The sequence below is a fragment of the Meles meles genome, chromosome 6 (genome assembly GCF_922984935.1).
Source record: "Meles meles chromosome 6, mMelMel3.1 paternal haplotype, whole genome shotgun sequence".
NCBI lineage: Eukaryota > Metazoa > Chordata > Mammalia > Carnivora > Mustelidae > Meles > Meles meles.
The window spans coordinates 11163512-11190153 of record NC_060071.1 but is presented as its reverse complement, the minus strand read 5'-3'; the positions used below and the strand labels follow the sequence as shown (position 1 = coordinate 11190153).

The following is a 26642-nucleotide window of genomic DNA, read 5'->3' as shown; positions in this document are numbered from 1 at the left end:
ACCTGGGGAACCCCTCTTGACCTTCATAGTGATCGGGGACCCCATTTGACCAGCCAGGTGCTTTGAACGTCTGCACTGTTTGGTGAGTTGCAGGACGCTCTCATTGTGCGTCCTACCCTCAGTCCTCAGGGTTTTGTGAATGGACTAATGGTGCTAGGAACATTCCACTGGCAAAATCTGTAGCTCTCCCAAAACCTTGGCTTGAAAGCATTGCTTTTTGCTTTCTAAATCTCAACTCCACCCCAGGTGGGACAGTCACAGAATCTCCAATGTGTTCGGTTCCTGCCTCCTTTTGTAAGAGCACTCTTCCTGGTCTTAAGGAGTGTGTTAACTTGAGGCAAGTGTGCTCCTCCGTGCTGACCTAAGTCCCTTGATTTGTAGCAGAACTAACTAACTTGGAGATCTGCAGACCACTGGCCTTGAGAAGGACCAGAACTTTGCCAGGCTCTAGGGTTGCTATAGACCTTGCCCTTGACCCCAGAGATCACAGTACTCCTGCACATCGCAAAACAGGACCCGGCTCCCTGAGCATGGACAGAACGTCTGCACCAGCAGCATCCCATCTGCCTGTGACGGAAAAAATATCCCAGGCCACTGCATTCCCTTGGCTGATGACCCTGAACTTTGGAAACCTCAGCGCCAGGTAGAAACCTCAGAGTTGCCTTTTGAACAAGAGCCTGCCTTCTTCCCACCTGGTCAGCCTCCTGAATAAAGCTCATGCTCCCTTCCAGTCACAAACTCGTCTCTTGGAGTATCGGCCTACTGAGCGATCAGAAGCCCAGCTTCAGTTTGGTAACATGCTGGCCCACTGCTGGTCAGATACACTTCAGTACTGTAAAGGCCTAACTGCATCTATAAAAACAGCCATGCTTCAATGGAACAATCTTTTCAGTGTGCCCTCCTGGGAGATGAAGACCTTGAACATCACCCCTGGCAACCTCAACCTTTGCTCTATAGGAAAAGACACCTCCAGAAAGATTCTCTTCGACCTCGCACTGATTAACCAACACTGTGCAGCCAAATGCCAGAGAACAGATTCCTGGATTCACGTGACTCATCCAAAGAGAGCACCAAACCCTGACTGGGCCTGCACCCCAACTGGTGACCTGAAACTAAAGATTTCCTGGCACCGTAGCAGCCAACATCTGAAGGGATCCGTGGGCCAGGCCTGTGAGAAGTTTCTAGGCTCAACAAAGTCTGTCTTTTTCTTTTGGAAATTAACGGACTCTAGAGTCTTACTCAAAATTTACAGTTTCTGGATTTTCAGCTTCACTGGATTATTAGTAACATCTCTGAGTTCCAGCACTTCTTTTGAGATAACGATGCTGCTTTTTAACGTCTTTGAAATTTCGCTGTTTTGCAAAAAGTTCACCCGTGATTGCTTGTGTTTATACACGAAGCGTAGCTTCTAAAATGCACGTGGTGAATTCTTCAGGGGGGACCCGGAGTTGTCCACTGTTCTGTTCTCATGAGTGCTTTGAGGGACTCCCAGGAAAGAGATGTCACTCTGGGGTTTGTCTCTGAAGTGGGACTTTCCTTCCCTAAGCTGGAGTGAGGGCCAATAAGTAGTTTCAGATGGCTCCTTTCCGATCTAGGATCTTGTTTCAAAATCTCATCACGCAATCTGGAATGGTCATGTTCCTTTTGATTTCTGTACTTACTGCCTGTCAAAGCTACGTAAAAACACTGTACCCAGTAAGGACACGATTCTCCACTGCCTGAGACTTCTCCTGCTACCTGTCCTTGTTCCTTGAATGGGATGACCTCAGTAGGTTTCCCATCTGCACAATGTCCCCACTGCCACGGGCACAAGGAAAAAAAGGCCACTGAACTATGAAAACCTGACATTTGCTCAGAGAAGCTTCTGGAGAAAGATCTTGACCAAAAGGCGAACATATAGAAACAAAGGGACACCTCGCTGAAATGGGGTGGGGAAGATAGACTAAGAAGGCATGCCACTCACAGGGTCAATCAATTACAGGCCCCAGCAGAAGAATCATCAATTACGGGCACCGAAACGGAATCAAGGACACTGCATCTCCTTTAAGAAATCCACTGTCCCAGCAACTCAGCCACTGAGGACCCATCATCACGCTGGACTTGGCTTTCCTTGAAAACAACCCCTCCCAACCTCCTCCTCTTTCTGGATAAAGTTCCTTTCCTTTGTTTACAATGGGACTTGCCTGTGGTTTTGCCAGTAGCTCGTAGGTCCCAAACTGCAATTCCCTTATTCCTGAATGAACCCATTTATGCTGGTAAATAACTTTCACTGTTAAGGTTAACACAGTAACAACTCTGTTACCTACCCCTTTTCCCCAGCACTGTGTGGGGCGGTACTCTCTGGATAGTCTAAGCCCCTCCGTAACCCTGGAACACCCCCTATTTTATATGCAGAGAAACTGAAGCTGGGGGAGACTACTTACTTGTCCCAGGCTTGACATTTCCAAACTCCAAACCCAATAATCTCCTTCTTACTAATTCAAAGTTTTGTTGATTGGAAGAGAAGATTTTTAGGCCTCTTATCAGGGATTTCCAGGGCTATAGAAAACATCTTATTTACCCTCCCGCTAAGCTCCTGGGAATTGGTGGCTGGCCGAGGGCTGTCTCTGAAGCCTTCCAAGGCAAAACACAGTAAGGGTTCTGATCTTCGCAAAGCATGGAGGGGGAAACACACACATAAGGAGGTTCTGATCTTTGCAAAGTGCAGAATCCTCCCTTCTCCTGGGTTGTTAATGCATTGAGAAGGTTGCAAGACTGTTTTGTAAGCAAACTCAGTATTTTGGAGAACATCTCAGGCAGCACTACGGGCAGATGCTCGTCAGGACAGAGCTGGAAGCTGCCTATCTTCATGCACGGAGCTCACACCTGCAGGTTTCTTGGTGGTGTGGAGGCTGAGAGAGCTTAGGGACTGCGGACAGACTCTGGATTCCGACTCTTCCACGTGGGAGCCTGTGACCCTGGGAAGTCACTCAACTGCACTGAATCTCAGTTGCATTGTTTATTAAAACAGGCATAAAATGAGTTCTGGTAGGGGGCTTTCATACAGATTAAATGAGACGGCATTTCTGAGAGGCCCCCGTGGAGCAGGCTCTTAACAGACCTGGTTCCTTTTCTGCTTTTTGGCTACCTGGAAACGTGGCCCCTTGACAGCATCCTCTTTAGCAAAAGAGCTGCCGAATATTCTTCAAGCCAAGACACTGAGAATGACCCCGACTGGCAAGAATCCTTCATGCCATAAGAATAAGTCCGGTGTGAGAGACAATCAGCTGCTTCCAGAAGGGAAGCCCCGTGGATAAGGCGTAAATTAGCGATCCTGCTGCTCTGAGCACCTTCATACCATTACGTCCTCCAGTTCCTGAAGAATACGGAGGGACGGTGGTAATGGTGCAATATTTTAGAACATGGTCCTTCCTGGAGGCTGTGGCGGCATCCTCTCCCTCTTGCCTTCCCTTCTCCCTGTGTCTCCTGGGGAGGAGCTCACGGACAGAGTGGGCATGGACCAGCGTCCCGTCACTGGGATGCTGGGAACCCGCTGCATGTCAGGGAGGTATCTGGACACTCTGTGTTACTACAGAGACTAAGAAAGGGATTAAGTCTTCTTATTACACTCTGGCCCAAACAGCAGCCAAATATATATATATATATGTTTCAATGCAAAAAAATTGCACTACTGTTCAAGGAAATGGTCTCTGTTTTCCTGAAATCTACTAATGGAGATTAAACCCCACGGTCTTTTATTTTGGCTATTTAATTCAGTCCCCTGGTTGAAAAAGTTGGCCTTTGGTCTAAACTTAAAGGTGAGCTTAAAGGTTTTTGTAAGAAAAATAAGTTCACGTACCTTTTGGGGACAAAATAACTGAAAATGACTCTGCCATTTACATTTCAAAAAATCTACCCATTCTTCTGCTGCTTACCGGCTAAGACTTGAAGTTACCGTGGAATCCCTCTGCAACCTAACAGAATTATGGTCATGTACAGCACACGTCCTACTGGGAGGGTGGGTGGAAAACAGATTCTCTCTGCTTCAGCAATGCCAAGGATGGGACTGGACTATTGGCACCGGCCAGCACGGACCCTGGGTACTTGACAGTCCCTTTTCTTAAATCTGGGACGTTGGGTGGTGCTACTTTGTTCTCATTTCATTCTTGGGTTCCTTGTTAAAGTCACGAAGGCTCAAGAGCTTAAATAACCTCCCAAAGGCCACCCGGTCCGGAATGGCACGGGGGGGACGCAAAGCCAGCTGGCCCTGCCTGCAGAGGGGTCCACGGTGAAAATGCGGCACCACCTTAGCACAGGTAAGGAGTGGATCTTGGGTGATGGTGGTACGTCAGGATGTCGGACACATCATTGCTTCATAGATGTTTGTTGAATTAGCAAACAGATGCATAGGTGAGTGGGAGGGGCCATGCACCCCATCCCTGACCAGCCGGAGTGGTTTCTCCATTACGGCTTCCCGCACGCTGTGCTGACTTCTTCCAAAACACTCATTTCTTCCACCTGCCTGGAGAACTTCTTCAGAGTCAAGACTGTTTGACGAGCTCACATCCGGAGTTTCCCAGATGCGCTGCTCCTGGAGTAGCTCCTGAATCACTCAAGACACAGGGATGGTTTGCTTAGGAAAAGACAGGTGGGTCCAGAGGTGCACCCGGAGGACGTTCTCTGTGCTTTTTGCTTGGCGGGTGCTCTGAAAATTGAGAGTGGGCATCTGTGGGAGGAGAGTCTGCCGGCCAGCCCAGCCCCGACAATACCCTTGAGACAACTGATGGAGGGTAAGGCTTCTCCCTACGCTCAGTCCCCAGGGACTGAAGCTTCCCCTTGCGTTTCTGTTGGTTCCCTCGTGCTTTCCTCTAGTCGATTGTGGGGGGTTTCAATAGATGTTACCTCCCCCATGCGCTTGCACCTGTCCTTGCCTTTTTTACTGTTCCACTGCTCTGCCCGTTTGCTGCTTCTCCCTTCGCTTCCTAGTACCTCACCCTGAAAAACCACCTTGCTCCCAGGCAGATCTCCCTCAATCAGAACTTCGAATGCATTTCCACTTTCCTATCTTTATCTGTCATTTGCTCCCCACTGGTACCTACTTAACCAAGTAAAATATTTTCCCCCTTGAAATTCCAGGTCCAGACCTATCTATCCAGCCCTATATATCCCTGATATTTGCTTCGTTCTCCTATGTGGAGCCCCATGGAGGCAGGATACTGGCTCCTGCCTATTTTTATGTACTTTGCAGCATCTTGAACAGGGTCCTGAACGTAGCAGGATCTCAGTGCATATCTGTTTCCATTAATTTCACTTGGTGTAACATCCACAGCATGCACCAGACCCCAGGGGCAAGATTGTGGACCAGACCTTCAAGCAGTTGGTTTGCCAACACTCAGAGAGAAAAGCAGTGATCAGGGCATTTGCAAAAGGACGAAGGAAGGCAGATTTGAATGCATCAGCAATTCTGCAATGAGTAGGACATTCCGTTTACTCTGTATTTACGGACTTGGGTCAGGATCCTTCTCTCCCCACTCAACTTTTGCCACTGTCCTGGGTGACTTCTCCATGGACAAGCAGTTCCTCATCCTCACCTTTCATCAACTCTTTCTCAAGGTCAAAGCCTTTTACTGCCTTTCCTCTCTGGCTGTGCCCCACCCTGGGCTTTATCCTGTCTCCCCGATCCTGTCTACTGCCTTGATCCACCACTTAACCCCACTTTGGCTATCATCCTTAGTTTCTCTGCCCCACCTTCCTTCTAGCACACCTGCCATTGATACTACCAACCACGATCCCTCTGCTGCTCCAGGACTGCGGGGGAAGCTCCCTGAGTCACACCCACCCTTGCCACTACCGACCCTGCTCCTGTTCTATCAATTCCTTTCCACTGGTGTTTATAGCAACAAGAAAAAAAAAAAAACCTCACTTCTTGGTCCTACCCTCTTTCCTTATGCTCTGCACAGTCAAGAATCTGGAAAGAGTGGGCTCCCCATGCTGCCCCACTGCCTCAGGTTCTGCCTCCCGGAGAGCGGTGCCTCAGAGACTGTCTGACACCACAGCCCCTGGCCCCATGTGGCTGCTCAAATAAAACTCCGTGAAAACTAAAATTTATAGAAGCCCCATTTCAAGTGCTCAATAGCCATAGGTGATGCAAATATAGAGCATTTTCATTATTCTAGAAAGTTCTACTGCACAGTGCTGGTCTATGCCACTCCCAAATCTCTCTTCCTCCGGGTCTTCCTGTTTTAATAAGCAACGTCCCCACTCATCATGTGATCCGAGCCTCTTTAAAGAGCTGGCACTGTGAATTCTTCCCTCTTACATCGTCCAGTGTGTACACTTCCCTTCAGAGACTTAGCCTGGAAGGTTCTCCTTCCACCCGTCCCTCCCCCACCCAGGCCATCAGATACTACACCAGCTACCCCGTGGTCCCGGGGGCTTACTGTTCAGTCCCCACCACCTCATTCTCCCTACAGCACACGGTGGGCTTTCCTCAAAGGCACAACCCCCTGGTGACTTCCTGGGTCAAGTCCATCCATGACTTCCTCTGCCTTAGGGATAAAGGTCAAACCTGTGGTCAGCGCAGCCACCCCTTCAGATCACGTTCCTGGTGGTCGCCCACCCCTCCCCCATCTTTTGCCAGACTCAGCTTGCCCTGCATACCACTCCCGCCACACAGGGCTTCCTGCAGCCCCAAACACGGTGCTCCCTCCCAGGCTTTTACTTCTGCAAGGCCCTCCATATAAAGCAGTCTCCTGGCTCACCTACATACCTCTTGCTCAGCCTTCATGTCTAAGGCAGACACCACATGGTTTCAGAACTACACCCCTGCCCCCACTGCACCCGTGTTGCTGCCCTCCTGTATCTTGCCACACCAAACGGTGATGCTCCATTGAGTTCCCACTCCCCATCTACAGGGCCAATCACAAAGGCCAACAGGGTCGTGGAATCTGATTTCCTGGTTGACCCCTCGTTAACAGTAATGGCAGTTAAGCTTCTTGGGTGCTGCAGGAAATGGAATCAGGCAATTGCAAAGACCTCTTTGAGAAGCTGCTTTTAAGGAAAAGCGGACGCTATCGTATCCTGCTAGAGTGGAATTCTCTAGACTCTGATGGTGACCCATAAAGGGGAAACAAAATCAATATCGTGGGTCATGACCAACTTCTTAAAAAGCATGGAAGAGAAGAGAATACATACAAAGTAAGGGTACTATTTTTGTGAAATTTTTGTCTCAGCTATATTCATGCATACGTATGTGGGTACTGGACCATAATGTAAAACTTCTCTCTTGCTGGGGATCAGTCACAGAAGTTGGAAAATGCAATTCTGGATAGTGCTTGGCTGATTATTCCTACAAACGTGGAACTGCTTTGGGGCAACGTACAAGGATCTTAACGGTGTCACATTATACAAGTGCTATAATTTTCATTCTGATTGCAAGTGTCCTGTAATTTTCATTATCATTTCAGAAATATTTTACAAATCTTTTTTTTCCATTTTGTGCTATTAAGTTGTTCTAAAGGGTAACTTTTTTTTTTGTTGTTGTTCTTGCCAGCTATTTTTGGAGTCTTCAGCATCTGTTTAGAGGTACAGAGATTCCCTTAGAGCAACTCCACAGATGGGCCAGTCCCGCCTTCCCTGGTCAGCTTGCAAGGGGACTCCCGGGAGGAGAGCTGTGCCCACTGACCTGGGCACGGTCCACGGTGCTCAATAAATATTAGTTTGTTGAATGAATGTGTATGTGAAACTACTTTAACATTTACAGAAATAAGGGTTCCCAACTTGCTATGTGATGTTACATACTCCTTTATCCACCCAAATCAAGGCAGCAGGGGTGAGACATTACAATGCATGCATACTTGGCCCTCCCGGGTAGAAGGAAAAAAAAAATCAACATGATGATTACCCTGTGGTTATAGAATTCTAGAAGCCACTACAACAGGGAGTCCTAAATGTTTTAGTTAGAATTCCTACTGAACTTGTCTTAACTGGGTATCTTCATACCTAGGGCATTTTTGTTTCCTACAAGATCAAAGATAAAAAACGCCACTTAAGTTTCCCTTGTGCACCCCTATCCATGGATTGGTAATGGTGGAGAGGATGCTGAGACCTTGTCCTGGGCATGGGAGGAAGGATCACAGCAGCCCGCTGGAAATATTCTGCTACAGGCCAAGAAAGGAAGTGAGGGGTGCATTTGCCCAGGACTTGCCATTCCCCAGGGAGGACCTTATGAACGACCAGGGCGTGAAGGTTCTTCTGGATATCAATGATACAGGAATTCATCTCATTATAAATGTAACAGGCACCTACGTATTCATTCAAAATTTTAAAACATTTAGAAAATGTATATTCTTACCCAGACAACAACATGCCATGTTTGTTTAGCTTTCTAATATTGTTCCATATTTATATTTAAAAACACTTGAATATATAGTATATTATAACTTTTCTTCCCCTTCCATAGGTCATGTGCCCTTTCAAAGTCTATACATACTTACCAGAATTTTAGAAGGGGCCATAAATCCTACCGGAATTCTGAATCATAATGGATGTAATTGATTCCCTGGCTGCTGGACGTTGGGGGGTTGCCAATTTTTCTTTTTTAAAGGAGCTGCACTTTTTTTTTTTTTAAGATTTTATTTATATGACAGACAGAGATCACAAGTAGGCAGAGAGAGAGGAGGAAGCAGGCTCCCCGCTGAGCGGAGAGCCCGATGCGGGGCTCGATTCCACAACCCTGGGATCATGACCTGAGCTGAAGGCAGAGGCTTTAACCCACTGAGCCACCCCCAATTTTTCATGTTTTACAAACATTTTCATAAATATTTCTAGGTCTGAGTTTTTGTGCGTGTCTACAGTGATACACTTAGAATAAGGAGTTTAATTTTTACTCTAAAAATACACACCATGGTTATCTCCCTTTGCACATTTATTTACCATATAATGACCATTAAAGAAGACCACTAGTCTTCAAGGGGAAAAGTTACCCTGTAACTTTTTTAGGGATATTCATAAAGCAACAGAGGTCTAGGGGGAGATGGGTGGGGCATGCCTGGCAGCTGAATTACCCACTGAGCCTTTCCAGCTTCGCCTCAGCCTGTCCTAGGACCCAGGGAGAACCATGGACTATTCCTGTGCTCTATCTCCTCATTTTAAAAATGAGAGGGTTAGACTTAATTCCTTTTATCCATATCAGACCTTGGAATGTACCTTCTATAGCATGAAGGTCACCTTTGTCCCATCCTGGAAACCCAAGTTAAATAAACTCAATCAGTTTGGAAAAATTTAAAGGGTGCAAAGTTTCCATTTGTGAAGCGTTGTAAGATTGCCTCTCTGTCCCAGCTGGCGGCCCCATAAACGAGGCATTTCACGAGCTGCCCAGGGTTTGCTTAATGAGGGAGCCATGTTACGCCATCCAATGTTTTTCCCTTTGGTGCCATCATTTTCCCCTTCTTATGCCTCTGAGAATTCAGTGTGGCACAGAGACAGAGTTTATATAAAGGAAAACTTGGCCGGGGGCGCCTGGGTGACTCAGTGGGTTAAAGACTCTGCCTTCGGCTCAGGTCATGATCTCAGGGTCCTGGGATCGAGCCCCACATCGGGCTCTCTGCTCCGTGGGGAGCCTACTTCCTCCTCTCTCTCTGCCTGCCTCTCTGCCTAGTTGTGATTTCTCTCTGTCAAATAAATAAAATATTAAAAAAAAAAAAAAGGAAAACTTGGCGGTATCCAGAAAGAAGCTAGGTCTCAACCCGGGGCAAAAGGTACAGATTTTAAGGTTCTCTTGTTTACTGATAGTTATTAAACTGCATAGAAAAAAAAAAGCTCAAGAAATGGGACAAAGTCGCGGACTTTTACTCACCTGGGTATAAGCATCCAATTCGTTATTGAAGGAATAAAGAGAGCATACATACCCAACAAACGGAGGAGGAGGAACAGGACTCCCAGGGCGTAAGACTTGAGTTCAGGGCTGACTGTCCTACATGCAAAGAGATGAAGAGGAGAAAGGAAGATTCTTATCACTCCGCTTTAATTAACAGACCCCAGAGTCCTCCACGGCCGTCCATCAGAGCCATTCTTCAGAAAATAGTTTTTGGGGTCCTTTTTTTTTTTTTTTTTTTTGGCTTTCGGTTTAAAGTCTGAAAAGGAACTAACTGCAATGACAAGATAAGTGTAGGAACTTGAAAGTGTGAATAATGGGGCTAATCTTGTCCTTGGAAGGCAGGCAGATGTGGTCTCTCAAGTCTTCATTGAAAAGCGTTTGGCTTTTGCCAGGATAGGAAAACGTCTTAACTTGGGAGGATACACGTATCGGGGAAATATGAACTGGGAAGACCATGTCTCTTATGCTTCACAAACAGCACCATGAACACCCTCGTCCTTCCAAGGTTATTCTGTGAAATCAACCAGACGAGCATTGGTTTGACTCCACAGACGGACCACTTGCAAGATAACCCGTTCATCTATATCCAATACCACTACCTTTTAAATTGGAACAGGGTTAAATTGGAAAGGTTAAATTGGAACAAGGTCTTAGGGTCTTGGTTCTTTGTTTTGAAATGACTCAACCACCCCGGCTTTGGTTTATCTAAAACAGTCCCTTAGAATGAGTCTCTTGCACATTTTCTAGAATATTCTCAGGGTAGAACATTGTCTGGGATGAGTGTGACAGTAGATAGAGGTGGTTTGGAAATGATGACCATTCCAGATAAAGGGGTCCTCCCAGCTGATAACACATCTTTTTTGAAATGCCTCTTCCCCTTAAAACTAGTATTAATTCGGGGTGCCTGGGTGGCTCAGTGGCTTAAAGCCTCTGCCTTCGGCTCAGGTCATGATCCCAGGGTCCTAGGATCAAGACCCACATTGGGCTCTCTGCTCAGCAGGGAGCCTGCTTCCTCCTCTCTCTCTCTGCCTCCTCTCTCTCTCCTCTGCCTCTCTGCCTGCTTGTGATCTCTGTCAAATAAATCATAAATAAAATCTTTAAAAAAAAAAAAAAACTAGTATTAATTCAATGCTTGTCCTCTCTCCTTGAGTCCAGGGATGACCTGCCTCTTGTTCATCGTGAGCACATCACAGCGACGATGTACTGAGTAATATATAAATTCTAACGCGGTGGAGAGGGGATGTGAAGGGAGACGTATTTGGCGGACGACATGCACACCTGCTTCAGGACAGCACTGGCAGAGAAACTTCCCCTTATGCCATTCCCATCCTAAGTCCCTAGGGGAAATGGGGTGGTAAGTACACAACTATGACCCCTGGAAGGACGTGGCTAGGCCTAAAACCAGTCCAGTGTGGCTCACTGAACTCACTTTGAAAACACAAGGAGGCCGAAAGACCAGGAAAGACCCATGCAGCACAGGGAGGACCTAGGCAATCAATTCTGTAGGAAAAAATGTTAGAAACAAAGTCATCACTGGTTATCTTAAGTCCCCTAGGATATCTAATACCCGGGATACATAACCTGACTGTATGTAGATTTACTAGCTGAAACTATATTCTAACATGACCCCAGAAGTCATTCGTGTCACCATCCAATGCTATCCATCCAACGACCTACCACCTGGTTCAAGCCTTAGGCGGGCCTGTCTTTGGCTTCTTGGCAGAGCGGCCAAAGGACGTCATCAAACCCAAAGGAACATGGATGCAGTTTTTACAGTCTCTGCCCTATTTCTAAGATTTTCAGTGAAAACTAAAAATGTGTTATTCTTGGGGAGATACCCATTTCTTCTTAATTATAAAGAGTGTGATACAGGCCAGCAGACTTTCTCTGAGTGATGGGAAAACCAGTCTTCAGCTGAGGAAGCCAGATACCCGAAAAACATCAACGATGAGATCAGCGTTTCTGGACAGAAGCACAGCCAGTTCTCTTCAGAACACGCTTGTTTCCAAATCTAAGTTCTTCAGAGCTGTTATCTGCTCCAAGGTTCTGGTTTTTGCACATTCCCTTGAAGGTACTGAATTGAAAGACACCCAAATAAAGGCAAATTCTCCTTCTCAAGCAAACGTGCTGGCGTAATGAGCTAGAATACTTATCACTTGAAATTTGCTTTCCTTTCAGCTCTCCTGTCACTAGGGAAAAAATGAGCAAGGTGCTAAGATCTCCCGTCGTATCCTGTTGGGGAACCGGTTCCCACGGGGGAAGTCTTCCTTCTCAGATTGAGTTATGCAGAAATGGAAGGTTTGGGTCTGAATGTTACTGAAAGGTCTGGGCAACGCCAGGGGTCGGGGCTTAGGTCTACAACTCAGGGGCTGATGACCTTGAGAATACTGCTTAAACACACTCTGAGCCTCCACCTCTCCATCTGTAGAAGGGGAATGCTAATCAGGACGTAAACACATAATTAAAACAGGAGCACAGCGCTGGCTCCGAAAGAGGGGCTCAGTGAGGGTCAGCTTATCTTCTCACCTAGGGGTGCTCTGTGCACTACAGTGGGGCCATCACTCTGGCACGGGGTAAGGCTGGCACAGGCCTGGGCTGTGCCCTCGTGTCTGCCTAGAACATCTAGGATGGCAAAGTGGACTGGGATGGTGACAGAATAAGGGGTTACTCCGTTCACCTTGATGGACCCGATGTACGAGTCTGTGCCTCTCGCAGGCCCCAGCAGAGCGTGGGGTGATGGGGTGGCCGAGACCCAGTCTAGGCCATGCAGGCCACCTGCTGCTGATCTAGCCCAAGGAATCAAAATAGTTTCCTGAAAATCTCCAAGAGCTGTTTATCAAGCTGGACTTGGAAGTGATTAAGATTTCACCTTTCTGGGGCGCCTGGGTGGCTCAGTGGATTAAGCCGCTGCCTTCGGCTCAGGTCGTGATCTCAGGGTCCTGGGATCGAGCCCCGCATCGGGCTCTCTGCTCAGCGGGGAGCCTGCTTCCTCCTCTCTCTCTGCCTGCCTCTCTGCCTATTTGTGATCTCTCTCTCTCTGTCAAATAAATAAATAAAATCTTTAAAAAAAAAAAAAAAAAAGATTTCACCTTTCTGTGTTTGCTCTGCCGGTCGCAAACAGTGAGCTGGCTTTTTTGTACGGAAGTCATGGGGAGCAAAGAAAGGGGACTAGGCATTGCTAATGGTCATGAAGGTCATTCTTCCTGCACCTTGGTGCCTTTTGTACGTGGCCAACACAATATAACTTCACGGGAATTTCTAAAAATGAAAAATAAGTTACCCGGAACACAGCCACCCCAGACCCATACCTAGGACCTGACGGGCTTTGTCCACATGCATATTTTACATAATTAATCTCTCTATATAATTTAAATGCAATAGTTCACTCCACAAATAGTTTTCACTTTCTTAAGGATTTTCATTATCCCATTGAGCTATGGTACAGTACTATAATTTAATTCATTATTCCAATTCAGGTTTTTCGGCTATTATAGTTAACATTGTAATAAAAATCTATCTGCACAGAGCTGTTTTTCTGGTAGAGCAGTATTTTCCTAAGTGGCGAGAGGCAGGGTTACCTCATAAAAAATCTGAACACTTCTATGACTCTTAATTCACAATGCTAGAGTGCTTCTTTGAAATCGGAGCGATGGGCTTTTCAGTGCTCCCAGCAGTATGGGATTTGACCAGCGTGGCTACAGCCTTGCAAGCGCTGGGTGTGAATATTTAACACTGATTTCTCAAGTTTAGTAAGCACAGAATGGCACGTTGTTATTGTTGCCTTAATGCTTCTGCACATTAACAAGGCTTTGCTAATGACCTCCTTGAGAACATAAGCACTTTGCAGAAACACTCTTCCTTCGGAATTCATAACCGAGACCGGGAAACGCGGTGGGCATGGGGAGAAAGACGGAGCTGGATAAAGCAGCTGGGGACGTGGGTCGGCACAGGTCACATTCAAGCGTTGCATTCCTACTTGTATTTCTAGCCCCTAGGAGTGAGCTAGCCACACCCCAGTACGGTGGGCCTGTGTTTGCTGCCACTTCCTGTGGTTCAACAGAGACTCTGGGTTATGGAGCATTTCACTTCTGGGTCCTCCAGCAACTCTAGATAACTTGGCAAATGTACACGTTACTCAGAAGATGACTCCACAGGCCCCCTTGGAGGCAGCCCCCCTGCCCCCAGGACAGGTCCCGGGACACAGGGAGTCACAGACTCTGGTTGCCCTCTCCAGCCATCTATTTGTACAAGAGAGGTCAAGGTCACTGTTGGCAGACCCATGGCTTCCCTGGGACCCACACCGCCGCAGGAGGCCAGCGGGACCAATGACATCATTCCCCGGCCCCAATTCAGAAACGCCTCTGAGGGAAAATGCGCCCAAGGTCATGTGGGATGATCCGCGGTGGGACGGGTGATGGACTTGAGGACTTGGCTAGCCCAGTGCCATTTCCGTCTTATTGCAATAATGCTGCTCTCCGTAAAAATCGACGCAGGACCACGGTTCCTTTCCAAATCACCGGCAGGGTCTACTCTTGGAGGGTATGAAAGTGCACCATCGCCCTTGGGCCACTGGTCTCTTGTGAGGTCCTGTCAGATGTAATGGACCCCTATCAGCCTGGGGAAGCTGGCTTCTGAGACGCACACAGCACCTGACATTCTGGCCCCCCGAGGACTGCAGGGGCCCACGAGGTAGGCAGGGGCAGGGCGAGAGGGAAGCCTGGCTCGCGAGTCCCTGGCTCTGAGCTTACCTGATAAGGATGATGACCGAGGGTGTCTGTGCCATTGCCCCGATCATGCTGCAGACACACATCACACACAGGAAGGTGAGGAAGGCCTCTTGGCACCCGGGACTGGGGCACTTTCCAGGAACCACAGTCGTGTTCTCGGGCGGGACGGTCGTGAGGCACGCACAGCCAGTGAGATTCTGAAACGCAAGTGTTCAGCCCTTTTAACTGGGGGCAATCTCCCGTTTCCGAACCCAAAGCCATCCATCAGCTGGTGCTGTCACAGCCCAATTATGCATTCTGTGGCATTCCATTAATTAGGCCTGAATAAACGAGTTAGCTTTTTAAGAAGGCTGCAAAACATATGCAAATAAAGGAATATTTACGGGGAGAAGAGCCTGTGCCCCATCTCCTGTGTGTTTCACGTCCACGTTCCAGAATCCCTCCATGAGCTGTACCCTAGACAAATGGGTCCCCCCCGTACAATTACAGAGGAAACTGCGCCTGCACAATATGATAAAACATTGCCAAATTAACGTTATAATTTCTTGCCAATTTGTCCTCTCTTTTATGCAGTGATAATTACAATGAAGTGTATTAAAAGAAGTAAATCAGGTAACCTGCATATTGTTGTTGGTTCAATGCCCAGTGTGGCACTTGGAACAAAGGACGTGCATTGTCACGCACCAAGTTGCTGCTCTTGCGGGGCCACTGGAGGGGGCAGCTTAATGGGAACGTTCTCACGTGGCAGGGTTAGCAAAGAGGGCTAAGGGATGCCAGGAGCTTGCCGCAGACCACGCACGGGCAGCGAGCGAAAGCCCAAACCAGACACATTTATTAATACTTGATCCAAGCAGGGGGAAAAAAAAAAAGACTGCATTCCATTTGATCTTGCGGTGGATTCTTGCCCAGCTGCCCCTGCTCCCAGGCGTGGTCTGGTCCCTCCTTCCTCATCAGAGGAATTTCTGATGGCAACGGGAGGGGCAGGGGCGGGGAGAGGCAGCGCCAAGTGAGTGCCAAGCCAATTAAGGTTCGATAATAATAGTGCAGAGGCCTTTAATGAATACAATCATAAATGATTCATTGCTTTTCTTCTCGGGACTGCTTGGCTTTCAGAGCACACACCAAGGAAAATCCTCCTGAGGGTCAAACAAATCCTTTTTGGCTTTCACATGCCTCCTCCTGTCTTCGTTCCTGTCCATCCTCCCTGTCTCTTTTCTCTTCCCACAGAACACAGCATAGGTAGGGGTTTTGCTCATCCCATCAAACCACAGGGGATGTTTCAGGGGTGTCCAAAGACTCTTAGGTGCCCCCCCCAATCCCATCAGGGCCAACCCATCTGGCTGTGCTCTGCACAGGGGCTTCTACCCATGGGGCAGAGGTGTGGGCAGACAGGGTATGGGGCTGGACCCTTCTTCCTAAGCGTTGTGCCCAGAGCAGGTGCCTCTGTGCAAATGGCCCAGTCCCAGAACCCTGCGGCGTTTACTGTAATTCCCCCCGTGGTGCTGGAGCCTTGCCTCTCTGCCCCTTCCCACACACCTCTGCCTGGGGACTTCCTGGCGCTTCTGTAAAAACCATCTCCTTCTGAGAGGCCTCCCCCTGCTGAGCTGGCCATGAGCCCTGAGCCAGGGCCCTCTGCAAGCCCCGAGGAGGAGGAGCCGGCGCCTCCTTCTATGAGGACTGAGTCCAAGGGACACTCTCCTGAGCACTTCACGAAGCTGACACACGCCAGTGAAGCTTAGCAGACCGTTTTAGAGGTCCTCTGTGAATGACCTTCCCCTGCGTTGACCAGGAGGCAGGACTTCTCCCTACCTACAACTTAAAATGTCCCTTCTCTCCCTACTCCGGGAAGGAAACTGTCCCCCCCCCCCCACCCCTGCCCCGATCCCAACCTCACGGCCACACTCCGCTGTCTACACTCACCACCTCATCCCCCAAGCCTCCCCTCACTCCGGCTGGGCTGGCTTCTGTCCCCACCATCTACTCTTCTCTTCCTGGAAGCCCCTAGGAGCGCATGCCCATGAAACACTTTCCTCTCTGGCTTCCACAGCCCCACAACCCATAATCCTCCCAGACGCACCTGATCCGTCCTGCCCCGGGGGCTCTGAGCATGTTACCATCTCCAGGCGGAACCTGGGATCAAGCGCCCTGAACTGGATTCTGCCTGTCAGCTTGGCACTACTCCTCCGCTACGCTGGGAGCTATTTCCCCAGAATCCCCTTCCCTGCAGGGATGGGAGCGGGACAGGGGCTCGGGGTGGGGATGGGGACATGGGTGAGATTTAGAAGGCAGAAGTTAAACAGAGGCCATGACCCTTCGCGGGTCAGACACAGGGATGATACATCTGTGTAGGTGCCCAGAAGGGGCCGGGTGACCCTAGCGTCTGTGTTCACACCCGCCCTCGTTTCTGCCTGTCCTGCTGACAACAGAGGCCCTGTGCCCACCGCTAGGATGTGACTGTTTGCCCGCGGACCTGGCCGGCACGCCTTCGTCTCAGCAGCCACGTGAACACGGCTTCTTGGGATTTTCCCACAAGCCCCCATGTTCCCACCTGAGCAGGAGCTTCTGGGGATGGAGTGACTGTCCTCCGATCCTTCATCTCACTCCCCCCAGATTTTAATTCCCCAACTCGCCCATGTTCACAGTAGCTCTGATTCCCACACTAAATTCTTTATCTCCAACATACTTGTGGGTGCTGCTCTCCTGACCAAACCCTGAGAGATGCATGTCCCCCCCACCCTAACCTCCCCTATCTCTGCATCTCTTGCCTGAGAAATGGTACCCTATTAACTCTCTGGAACCCCTTACTCCCATGTCCGGTGCTTTTTCCTCATGACTATGGGGCTACGGAGCCCAGACACCACTGTGGCTTTTCTCCCTAATTTATCCTCAGCTCTCAAGGACAAGGCTTTTCTCATGACAGGGAGTCAAGAGCTATTTATCGAACAAATGAACAGATCTCAAGTCCTGTTCATTTCAATGTATCCTAATTCCTTCTCAAACCCTCAAATCATTCTGTCTTTGATTCCTGCAGTGAGAAAAGAGAGAGGTCTGCATCTGGGAGAGCTGAGAACCACATGGACCCAAAGAGTTCACAGGTATAAGTGAGGAACAGGCCCCTTGGGGATGGCTGTGGTCCTGCTTCATCAAGCATCCTAGGAAGTGAGCTCTGACTCTGCCTCTTACAAATGTGATGTGAGTACCGGAACCGAGAGATTAAGGCCAGGACCCGGTGAATGAACCATGTGATTGGTGAGCTTTGTTGAGTTTAAAAAGTAATCTGTAACTGGGACCTACGCTCAGTCCTAGATCTTTGCCCCATACTGACGCGGGCTCAACTGCCGTCATATTTACCATGAAAGGAAACTGCCAGGGTCCTCTGTGCTCTAAGAAATGGACCCACCCTGGATTCGGTCTGTGCTCCTGCCCCTAATGGAACGGGATCACAATGAGACATCTTTCTCCCAGACTGTCTGACGCAGCGATTGCCTGGCCCTGCCTGGTCCAGGGGGTGACTGCGTCCCTGAAGCCAGTGTCCTGGGAATGGAGTGAGTGGAGAGCAAACCTAAGGCCCCATGGGATCTGCAGCCGAGACCAAGGGAGGGAGGTAACAGTGCATGAAGCCAGGGAGAGGGAGGAGACAAAAACAGGCCAAGGGCAGCTTCGAGCTTACTGGACAAAAACGAGGCACTCGTAGGGTCATTAACACCAGAAATGGAAATACAACCAGTGAAGACGTCAGCTTGCTGGTGCTCAGGAGAGAAGCTACAGAGATCCTGGGCAAACCTGTATTTACTTATTCCGACTCAATTTATTTGAGAGGAGCTGTGGAAGAGGCTAGGGAGGAGGTAAGCCAGAGGGTCTGAGCTAGGACAGGTGAATGTGTCTCCTTTTTGGGCAGGTGACTCAGTCTGACACAATGACTGGGAACCCCTGGGTGGTCCCATGGTCTGGGGTGGAGGGGGGAGGCAGCTGGGAATTCCCTACGACCCTTCCAAGAAGGAATCTAAGGGAACAGGCAGAGCCTGTGGCCATATGGCAAGAGATGGGGAACACTGTTCACAAGAACTGGGCCTGGATGTCATATGCTAAAGGACGTGCGGGGACGCTGGCTCCAGAGGAGCTCTTTGGGAACACGCCCACATGTGGTGGAAAGAACCACAGACGAGGACCACACAGTTTCATCTTCCCCATAATTACAACAGGTGACTTCCCACTGATGGGGTTTCGACTACTGTCCCAAATAGAAAGGAAGCAGGGGGGCAGCGCTTCTGCTGATATTAACCAGACATCTACATGGGAACCCTTCAACTTGCAAAGGCTCCGAGCAGCAGGAAGCTGGAAAACACAGAGCGGACCTGGGTATGACGCAACGATCCACTCTGCTGAAGGGATGACGGGGGCTGGGATGCGAATTCTCACCCTGTCTGGATTTAACAGTCCCGTCCGGCCGGTGGCAGATGGGTCTCAGAACCTGCCTACAGACGGTCACGGCCTGAGTGAAGTGACAAACCCAAAGTCGTCCTGGTGCCCAGTATGTTTAACTGGTAAGAAAGTCCACCAGGCTCCAGGAGACTGGTTTACCGTCCCTGATCTGGGAAACACCCCGTTTCAAAGGAACATCTTCCCAGTTTGCCATTCAGTGGGAGGGAAGGCGGTCTTCTCCGTCTGGGGGCATATACCGATGCGTGTGTGTGCGCGCACGCGTATGTCTATGGTCTTGTCTTCCCAGAAATAAGAGCGTCCTGATAGATCACGTTGACAATCAGATGGCCTCTGTGCTCACAGAGGACCCGGCCTGGCCTTTGGAACCAGTGTCGATCCAGAGAGCAGAGCAGGAGGGACTCAGAAATTCTATAAGAACTTATCCTACAGACACACGTGCTCCGGGTAAAACATGATCTATGCACAACAGCAGCCACAACTCTGTTTTCGAGACCTAAAGTTGTGCGGCAATCTGAGTGCCCATCACAGGGACCGGTGACATAGGCCTCAACAGATCCCCATGCCGGAAGACCACACAGCTGTCCAAAATGCAGGAGCGACAATAAAAACCCCCCACACAAGGTACAGAATAAGAAAGACCTTAGAGATGCTTGTTAAAGTCCAGTTGGATATACAAGAAACTAGAAATAGTCATTACACTACTTGGCAGAGTGATGGGTCGGATGGTAGGTGAACGGAAGACAGCGGTGGAAAGGAGAGTTTCCACTTTTTTACACTTTTTGATTTCTGAACAATATAAATCTATCATCTACTAAAAAAAAATGAAGAACTCAAGAACGTTACAAAATAAAGAAGAAATCAATGAAGAAGATAGTACAGCCACTGGAAATTGTACTCCGAGGCCACATTCAGTCATTAATTTAGGCTGAGAAATGTTTCTGCTCACATAATGATGGGGATAAACAACTACAATAAAGCTGGAGACCATGAAAATAGAAAAATTACTCTTTAGAATCTTGGGCTAATTTTCTATGGATGCAGGAAATCGTAAGCATGCTATTTTGACAGCTCGTATTACAAGAGAGGAAAAAAAAAACACTTCTCAGCAGTGTTTTTCGAAAATACTGGCAAATGAACCTGTTTACGCTTGGGTCTTTTCCCCCCACGTGTAATACCGATGCAGCAATTGCTATTAATGGTACAAATAAAGCTGATTTCTAGGTTGAAAGATGACTTTTCCAAGGGGACAGGTACGGGGGTGGTGAGGTTAGAGGCACAGAGAGTCTGCTGTATTGAACGGGAGGGAGTTACTCCCAACATTCGAGAACACTCTTTCTGGTTTTCTTTCTGTAATGTATTCAGTTCCTAGGCAGAAATGACAATTTTGATTAAAAGCTGGGCCCTCGTTCTGTAGTTTGGCGGGGCAGGGGAGGGAGGGAGTTTGCCACCAAGAGTGCTGAGACGCGCACTGCCCTGTGCAGCCGCCTGCCAGACCTCTGATCCCTTGTGCTTGACAGCCTAATGAGGGAGGGACAGATAGGGACATTTTCCTTCCAGCAGTGACGTGTTCCTATGTGATCCGGCCAAGTCCCTCAGACCCTCTCCTGTCATTCATTACTATCCTTTTGTAGCTTAGAATCTCTTGACCGCACCCGCCCAACCCAAGCTGGTATTTTTAGGTAAAGACCTCAGAGCTCATCTCGAACAGCACCAGCAACCCACGTGCCTCAAGGCAAAGGGGATATTGAAAAACTGCAAGAAGAAATATACTCTCATGTTCCCTTTCAGGGTCACTGGCTGAAGGATAATACCAGGGAGAAACATCCTGGGATGAAAGCAAGACCTCCGTGAGCCTTCTGCTCCCGTAACCTGTCACACAGGTGCTGGAACACATCTGGGCAGAGCCTTAATTATCTCCCGCGGCAGGGGAGACAAAGGCTGGTTTTTGGGGAGCGGGAAGACCCACGCTTGGTTCCAGCAACCTCAGGGAGGAAGTGTGGGCAGAACACAGAAGAGGAAGGATGGGGCTCATACTCGGGCATTAGGAATGCGCACCAGGCCACACTGTGTTTCTCCCTCTTTCTCTCCCCCCTCCAACCGGAACCGGTCCCCAGAGCACAGGGTCCAGGGCGGACACACACAGCACACGCTGTAACGTCCTTCTGTGCCTCTCCACTGTCAAACACCCACTCATCCTTCACGAGAAGGATCCTGCCACCGCTCTTCCTCTGGGCGAAAATATCCACACGCTTCCCTTCCCACCTCACCTGCTCCGAAATAATTCCTGGTTCCCCCCAGGTTCACTGATCTCTCCACGTGTCTGCTTCTTTCTCTTAGAATGTAACCACCTATCCTTAAATGTCGGGCTATTATCTTTTTTAATAAAAAAGTTTTCTCCTTATTGAAAGAGGGATGCATGCTCGTTTTGGCCAATTTAGTAATTTGCAGAAAACGTGAAAGAAACATATAAAAATTAATTTTTTTATATTCCCTAGCCAGAGGTAATGTTCTGTGAACAGCTAGCTACATATCTTCTATAAAGATCTTTCTGTGTAGAGATGTACAAATATTTAGATTTTTCCTTTTGTTTACTAAAAGGGATCACAATCTGTATATTGTTTTATAATATGCCCTTTTCAGCTGTTGCCCATGGGTATTCCTTTATACACAAATTCTATCAATACATTACGTCTCATCTCCTAGTAACATGAGCTCCTACCTTTCCAGCTCTCTATCTCTAATGCCTAGTCCAGGGCCTGAGATATATAGTAGATGTTCAGGGTGACAATGCCCTAGTTGGGACTGATTTCAGAATGGTCACGTCTTCTGACAAGCCACGGCCGGAATGAATATAGATTTTTAAATCAGTTCTGGGAAATGGGGCCAGGCTCTACGAGAGAGAGCTTGCAAACTCCAAACCTTTGAGGGCAAGACAGGAAGCAGAGAAGAAAACTGGTCCAGGTGTAAGGGGTGGCCGGGGCGGAGACTGTGGCTAAGGGGGATCGGATGTCTTGTCTGTAGGCTTGACCGTTTCTGAGCTCCAGTCAATTGCTGCCCTATAGGGGTGCCGGGTCAGGTCCCTTCTCATCCAACTTGTATAGAGAGGCCAGGAATCCCGCTTTGTGTATGAAATACACAGACTGCTTAAACCGTGGTTCAGACCCCAATAAGCCCATGTACGGGGCAGAGAGGGGCTATAAGCAATCAGTTTGCTTCTTCTGTAATAGGCTCATATGGCCCCTCCAGTGACCAGCGTGGTTTCTTCGGAGCTTGACCACATAAAGGTGGGAAGGAAAAGGACACTGAAGGCTGGATGCTCAGGGTCAGGTTAGACACTGCTTCTAGAAAGGCACAGTTTGAGGAATCCATCCCTTCTCCTGGAGCAGCAGTTCTCGACTGTGGGGGATTTGGCCCCCAAGCAGAACCTATGGAAATATCTGGAGATACAGGTCGTTTCACAAAAGAGCAGGGGTTGCCGCTGGCCTTGGATGCGAAGAGCCCTGGGATATTCCCGAGCGTCCCACAGTCCCCCACAACAAAGACCGACGCGGCCACAATGTCAGCAATGCCAAGGCGGAGACACTCCGGAGGGGAAAAGAGGTTCTCGACTCTGTTACGTACAAAAATGCACGGCGGGGGAGAGCTTTAAAAACTCCTGGTGCCGGGGCGCCTGGGTGGCTCGGTGGGTTAAAGCCTCTGCCTTCAGCTCAGGTCATGATCCCAGGGTCCTGGGATCGAGCCCCACATGGGGCTCTCTGCTCAGCGGGGAGCCTGCTTCCCTTCCTCTCTCTGCCTGCCTCTCTGCCTACCTGTGATCTCTGTCTGTCAAATAAATAAAAATAAAATCTTTAAAAAAAAAAAAAAACAAAAAAAAACTCCTGGTGCCTGGGGCACCTGGGTGGCTCTATGGGTTGAGCCTCCACCTTTGGCTTAGGTCATGGTCTCAGGGTCCTGGGATCGAGCCCCACATCGGGCTCTCTGCCTGCCTCTCTGCCTGCTTGTGATCTCTCTCTCTGTCAAATAAATAAAGAAAATCTTAAAAAAAAAATTCCTGGTGCCTGGATCCTACCCCATAGTAAAGAAATCAGTTTCTAAGGATGAGGCCCAGGACTCAGATTTCAAAAGTTCTCAAGCAATCCTAACAGGCAAACAGGATTCTGAGATCCATGAGGAAACAATGAACTTCCTGCAAGCGTCCATCACGGGGCCCCCAGCCCTCCCCAGAACCACCTCAGGGCTCCGCTCAGACAGGGGCGAGATGCATATCCGTTGCCTGCACGGGGAGACAGACATTGGTCTATCATTAGTCCCATGCACACGCGGTGCCGGGCTTGGACTGACTTTCAACATTCTACCGGTGGCTGATTATAAGTCTTACTTCCTTTCTTCTTTTTCTTTTTTTGTTTCACTCCATTATTCAGTACATCAAAAGGCTACAACTTCCAGCCGTCAGTCAGCGGCATACCAACACGCTTTCCACTGGAATAATTACATCTGAGAGTGAAAGGTACAGAAACAATCTGGACAATATATTCATGCCAAAGGAAGCATACGAAATTAACTCGCAATCTTTTTTGTCACCCCTCCTGGTCATATGCAATGAGAAGAATTAGAAATTGCATATTAAATGCAGTCCTGGAAACTACCATTGCTCTCACTCAAGGAGAGAGGAAACGAGGAAAAGAGAAAACAAAACCCAAACCAGGGCAGCAAGGCAAGTCTACCAGGAAACTACTAGCCCTAACCAGATTCCCCTGCAAACAGAATTATTCGATTGGTGACTCACTCACATTGAATCGAGTTATGGGCAATCTGCACAGGTTCTGAGGGAAGCTGTGAGTGGGGGAGGGATGAACAGGGAGCTTTAGTACTGAAAACCGCACCAGCCAACCTATGGGCCTGCCGATTGCTATTCAAGGGAGGGGTCAGCAGGGGGCGGAAGGAGGGGGCCTCCAGCCAGGTGTTTGGGAAGCCTGGGGCCTTTATCCAGAGCCGAGCTGGCACTGGAAAAGCAAGGGTCCACAAGAGAACTTCATCCCTGGACGCAGGAGTAAACAACCTGTTCGACTGGGGGTGGGAGGGTCAGTCCCTGCCAGACGGAGCAGGTGCGGGAGGACAGCAGCACGACAGGGCGCTAATTCCCCCCTGGAGGAGGTGAGGGGCCGGGAGGAGGCTTCTGAGCTGCAGGGAAAGAACGATCGGATCGTGCATCCGAGGGGCTTAACAGAGGACTCTCCTTGTTAAAAGGAGCAGCGCGTGCCAAGGCCTGGAGGCAAGGGAGAGCTGGGTGTGTGCGGGGAAACCCCCAGAAGTCCAGTACAGCACGTCGTCCTTCAACCGGTGGGAGGAGCAGCGAGGTTGAGGCTGGAGAGGCAGCGGGGCCCGCACGTGAAGCAAGCTGGGGGGTCCTGACTTTGGAGCGTGCACGAAGAGGTTTTTTTCAAGGAGGAGAAAGGTGAGAATCCCGAAGAGGTAAGTCACCGAGTCAGAGGAAAGCACTGGGGCTGGTTTTGGACCCATGGGACCCACCTGCATGTCAAGGCCAGCGCCATCTGGTCCTGCCTGACCTGGGGGGAGGGACTAGTCTGTAATCAGAGTAAAAATCACACCTCCACCCTGGGGCTGCTGGGAGGGTGGGTGAGAGAAGACATACGGGGCTGGGGGTGGGGTGGGGTGGGGGGACGACGACGGACGACACGACCACGACAGGACACAGATGATGGCTGCCGTCACACCTGGAGAGCCAGGGGACTCTAGCAGGTGGTGACGGGAATGAGGGAAGAGGATGGAGGAAGCCCTCAGTCCGTGGAAAAGCTTTTCTGGGAGCTCAGAGACAAGAAGGAAAGTAGGAAGGGAGGAGGGAGTCAATGCACCAGCAATATAACCCACCATTTGGCACTTCCTCAAAATACTGTAGCAGAGATCGAGAAGACTGAAATTGCTTTTTGTTCATTTTTGGACGGTGGCCTGAGATTTCTTTGACTCTAGGCCAAGCTGTCATGGGCTGTGAGTGACAGGTGGAAGGGCCTGCTGCCCGGCCCCCGCGGGCTCTGGGAAAAAGTTCGCTGCTGTGGTGAGCTCTCCAGTTATGGGTGTTTTGAAGGCTAGACTGTCACAAGGGCCCCTTTCCAGGATACACACGGCTCTGTGTCCCCAGATCTCTCATTCATCCCAAGATCTGCCTCCGTGGGGGAGAAATACGAGTCTCACCCAGCCTGGGGCCCGGAGCTGTCCCAATCTCTGACTTGCAATCACCGGGAGAGAACCTCTCTGCTCTGCGGACAACACGAGGCCTCCAGTAATGAGAAGGAAAGGCAGGTGTCTGGTGAAGAAAGGCTACATCCAGAGGGAAGCAGAGACTCACTCCCCAATAATTGCATCCCATAGCTTGCTGTTTCAGCAGCTGGAAGCAGTCAAGGGCTTGGTTAGGCTCTCATTCAATAAGACTCTTGCACATGCCAGATCAAGGGAAATGTAATTTTTGAGACAATTTTTTTTTTTTTTCTGAATGTTCTGGAATAGACACTTGTTTGGTCTCAGGACACCAGCCTATTTAATTCTTGAAACCGGACAATAACCAAAGCTGATTTATATGACTTTCTGGATATTAAAATGTTAATAAAATTGTTGTCATGAAAACAAATCGCTTGTATTTTATTTTAACCATTCGCGAGGCCTCATCCCCTTTTCTAAAATTCATTTCCACTCACATAAAGAAATTGCTTTATCATCTGATTTAAAAAAAAAAAATCAGTTTCTCTCCCCACCCTGCTCCCCGCTCCGTGGTGATTTATTTTCTCTATTGAAAAATGTTAATAACTGGCCAGGAATCTAAATGTTAAAAGCAAAGAAAATTGAAATCTTTGGAGATGAAAGTCAGTGATCAGTTTTTCTTCTTTCAGTGAAACTGCTGCCCCCAAAAGATGCAGAATGTGGAAAGAAGAAACAAGTCATCACAACTCTAAACGCCTTTAAAGCCGACACTCATCCCTCTTCTTCTCATCTTTCTCTTCATCTAGACATTCCTGGACATTTCTAGAGCACGTCTGGATGCCAGCCCTCGCTGGGGAAACTCCCAGATCAGAGCAGATGGCAAATACTTTTAGCAGATCACGGCAATGAAATGAGAGAGCAGCCTCCGGTAGAGACAGGTGCCAAGAACCGCAGAGGCAAGAACACCAAAGATAAAGAAGGGAAGGGTTGTCTTCACAGAGAAGGGAGAATTAGAGGAGGGTATTGACAGGTGAGTAAGAGTTGGCTGAATGGAGAGAGAGGGATAAAAAGATATCTGTTGTGTTGGGGAAACTGAATACCACAAACTAAACGGAAGTAGAGCTGAAGAGAGTGACTGAGGACGGACGTGTGCTGAAGACACAAAGCCAGTGTAGCGCCTAGATCTTATCCTGTAGGTGACACGGTAGCACAGGAGGGGGTCCTTTGAGGTGTTATGGAAGTCATTTTGGTTGCAGTACAGAACATGCACCAGAAGAGGGCCACCCTGAGCTGGGAGGCCAGTTAGGTAACTCTAGGCTCTGGTCCAAGCAGGAGAGCAGCAGGGCGTGGGCCTGGGCAGTGGAGATATGGATGCAGAAGACATGCCGGTATGAGACACCCCT

The 26642-nt window shown here is 48.9% G+C and overlaps 1 protein-coding gene across 2 annotated transcripts in view; it reads right to left on the bottom strand.

Annotated features, from left to right (window-relative positions):
- SLCO3A1 (solute carrier organic anion transporter family member 3A1) overlaps positions 1–26642 on the bottom strand; it is a 302473-nt gene that overhangs the window by 17735 nt on the left and 258096 nt on the right. For both annotated transcript variants that reach the window (XM_046008705.1, XM_046008706.1), the window contains exons 8-9: positions 14605–14780; positions 9888–9952 (exon numbers count right to left, since the gene is read on the bottom strand). In XM_046008705.1, coding sequence (XP_045864661.1) covers positions 9888–9952; positions 14605–14780 — 241 coding nt within the window. The remainder of the gene's footprint in view (positions 1–9887; positions 9953–14604; positions 14781–26642) is intronic.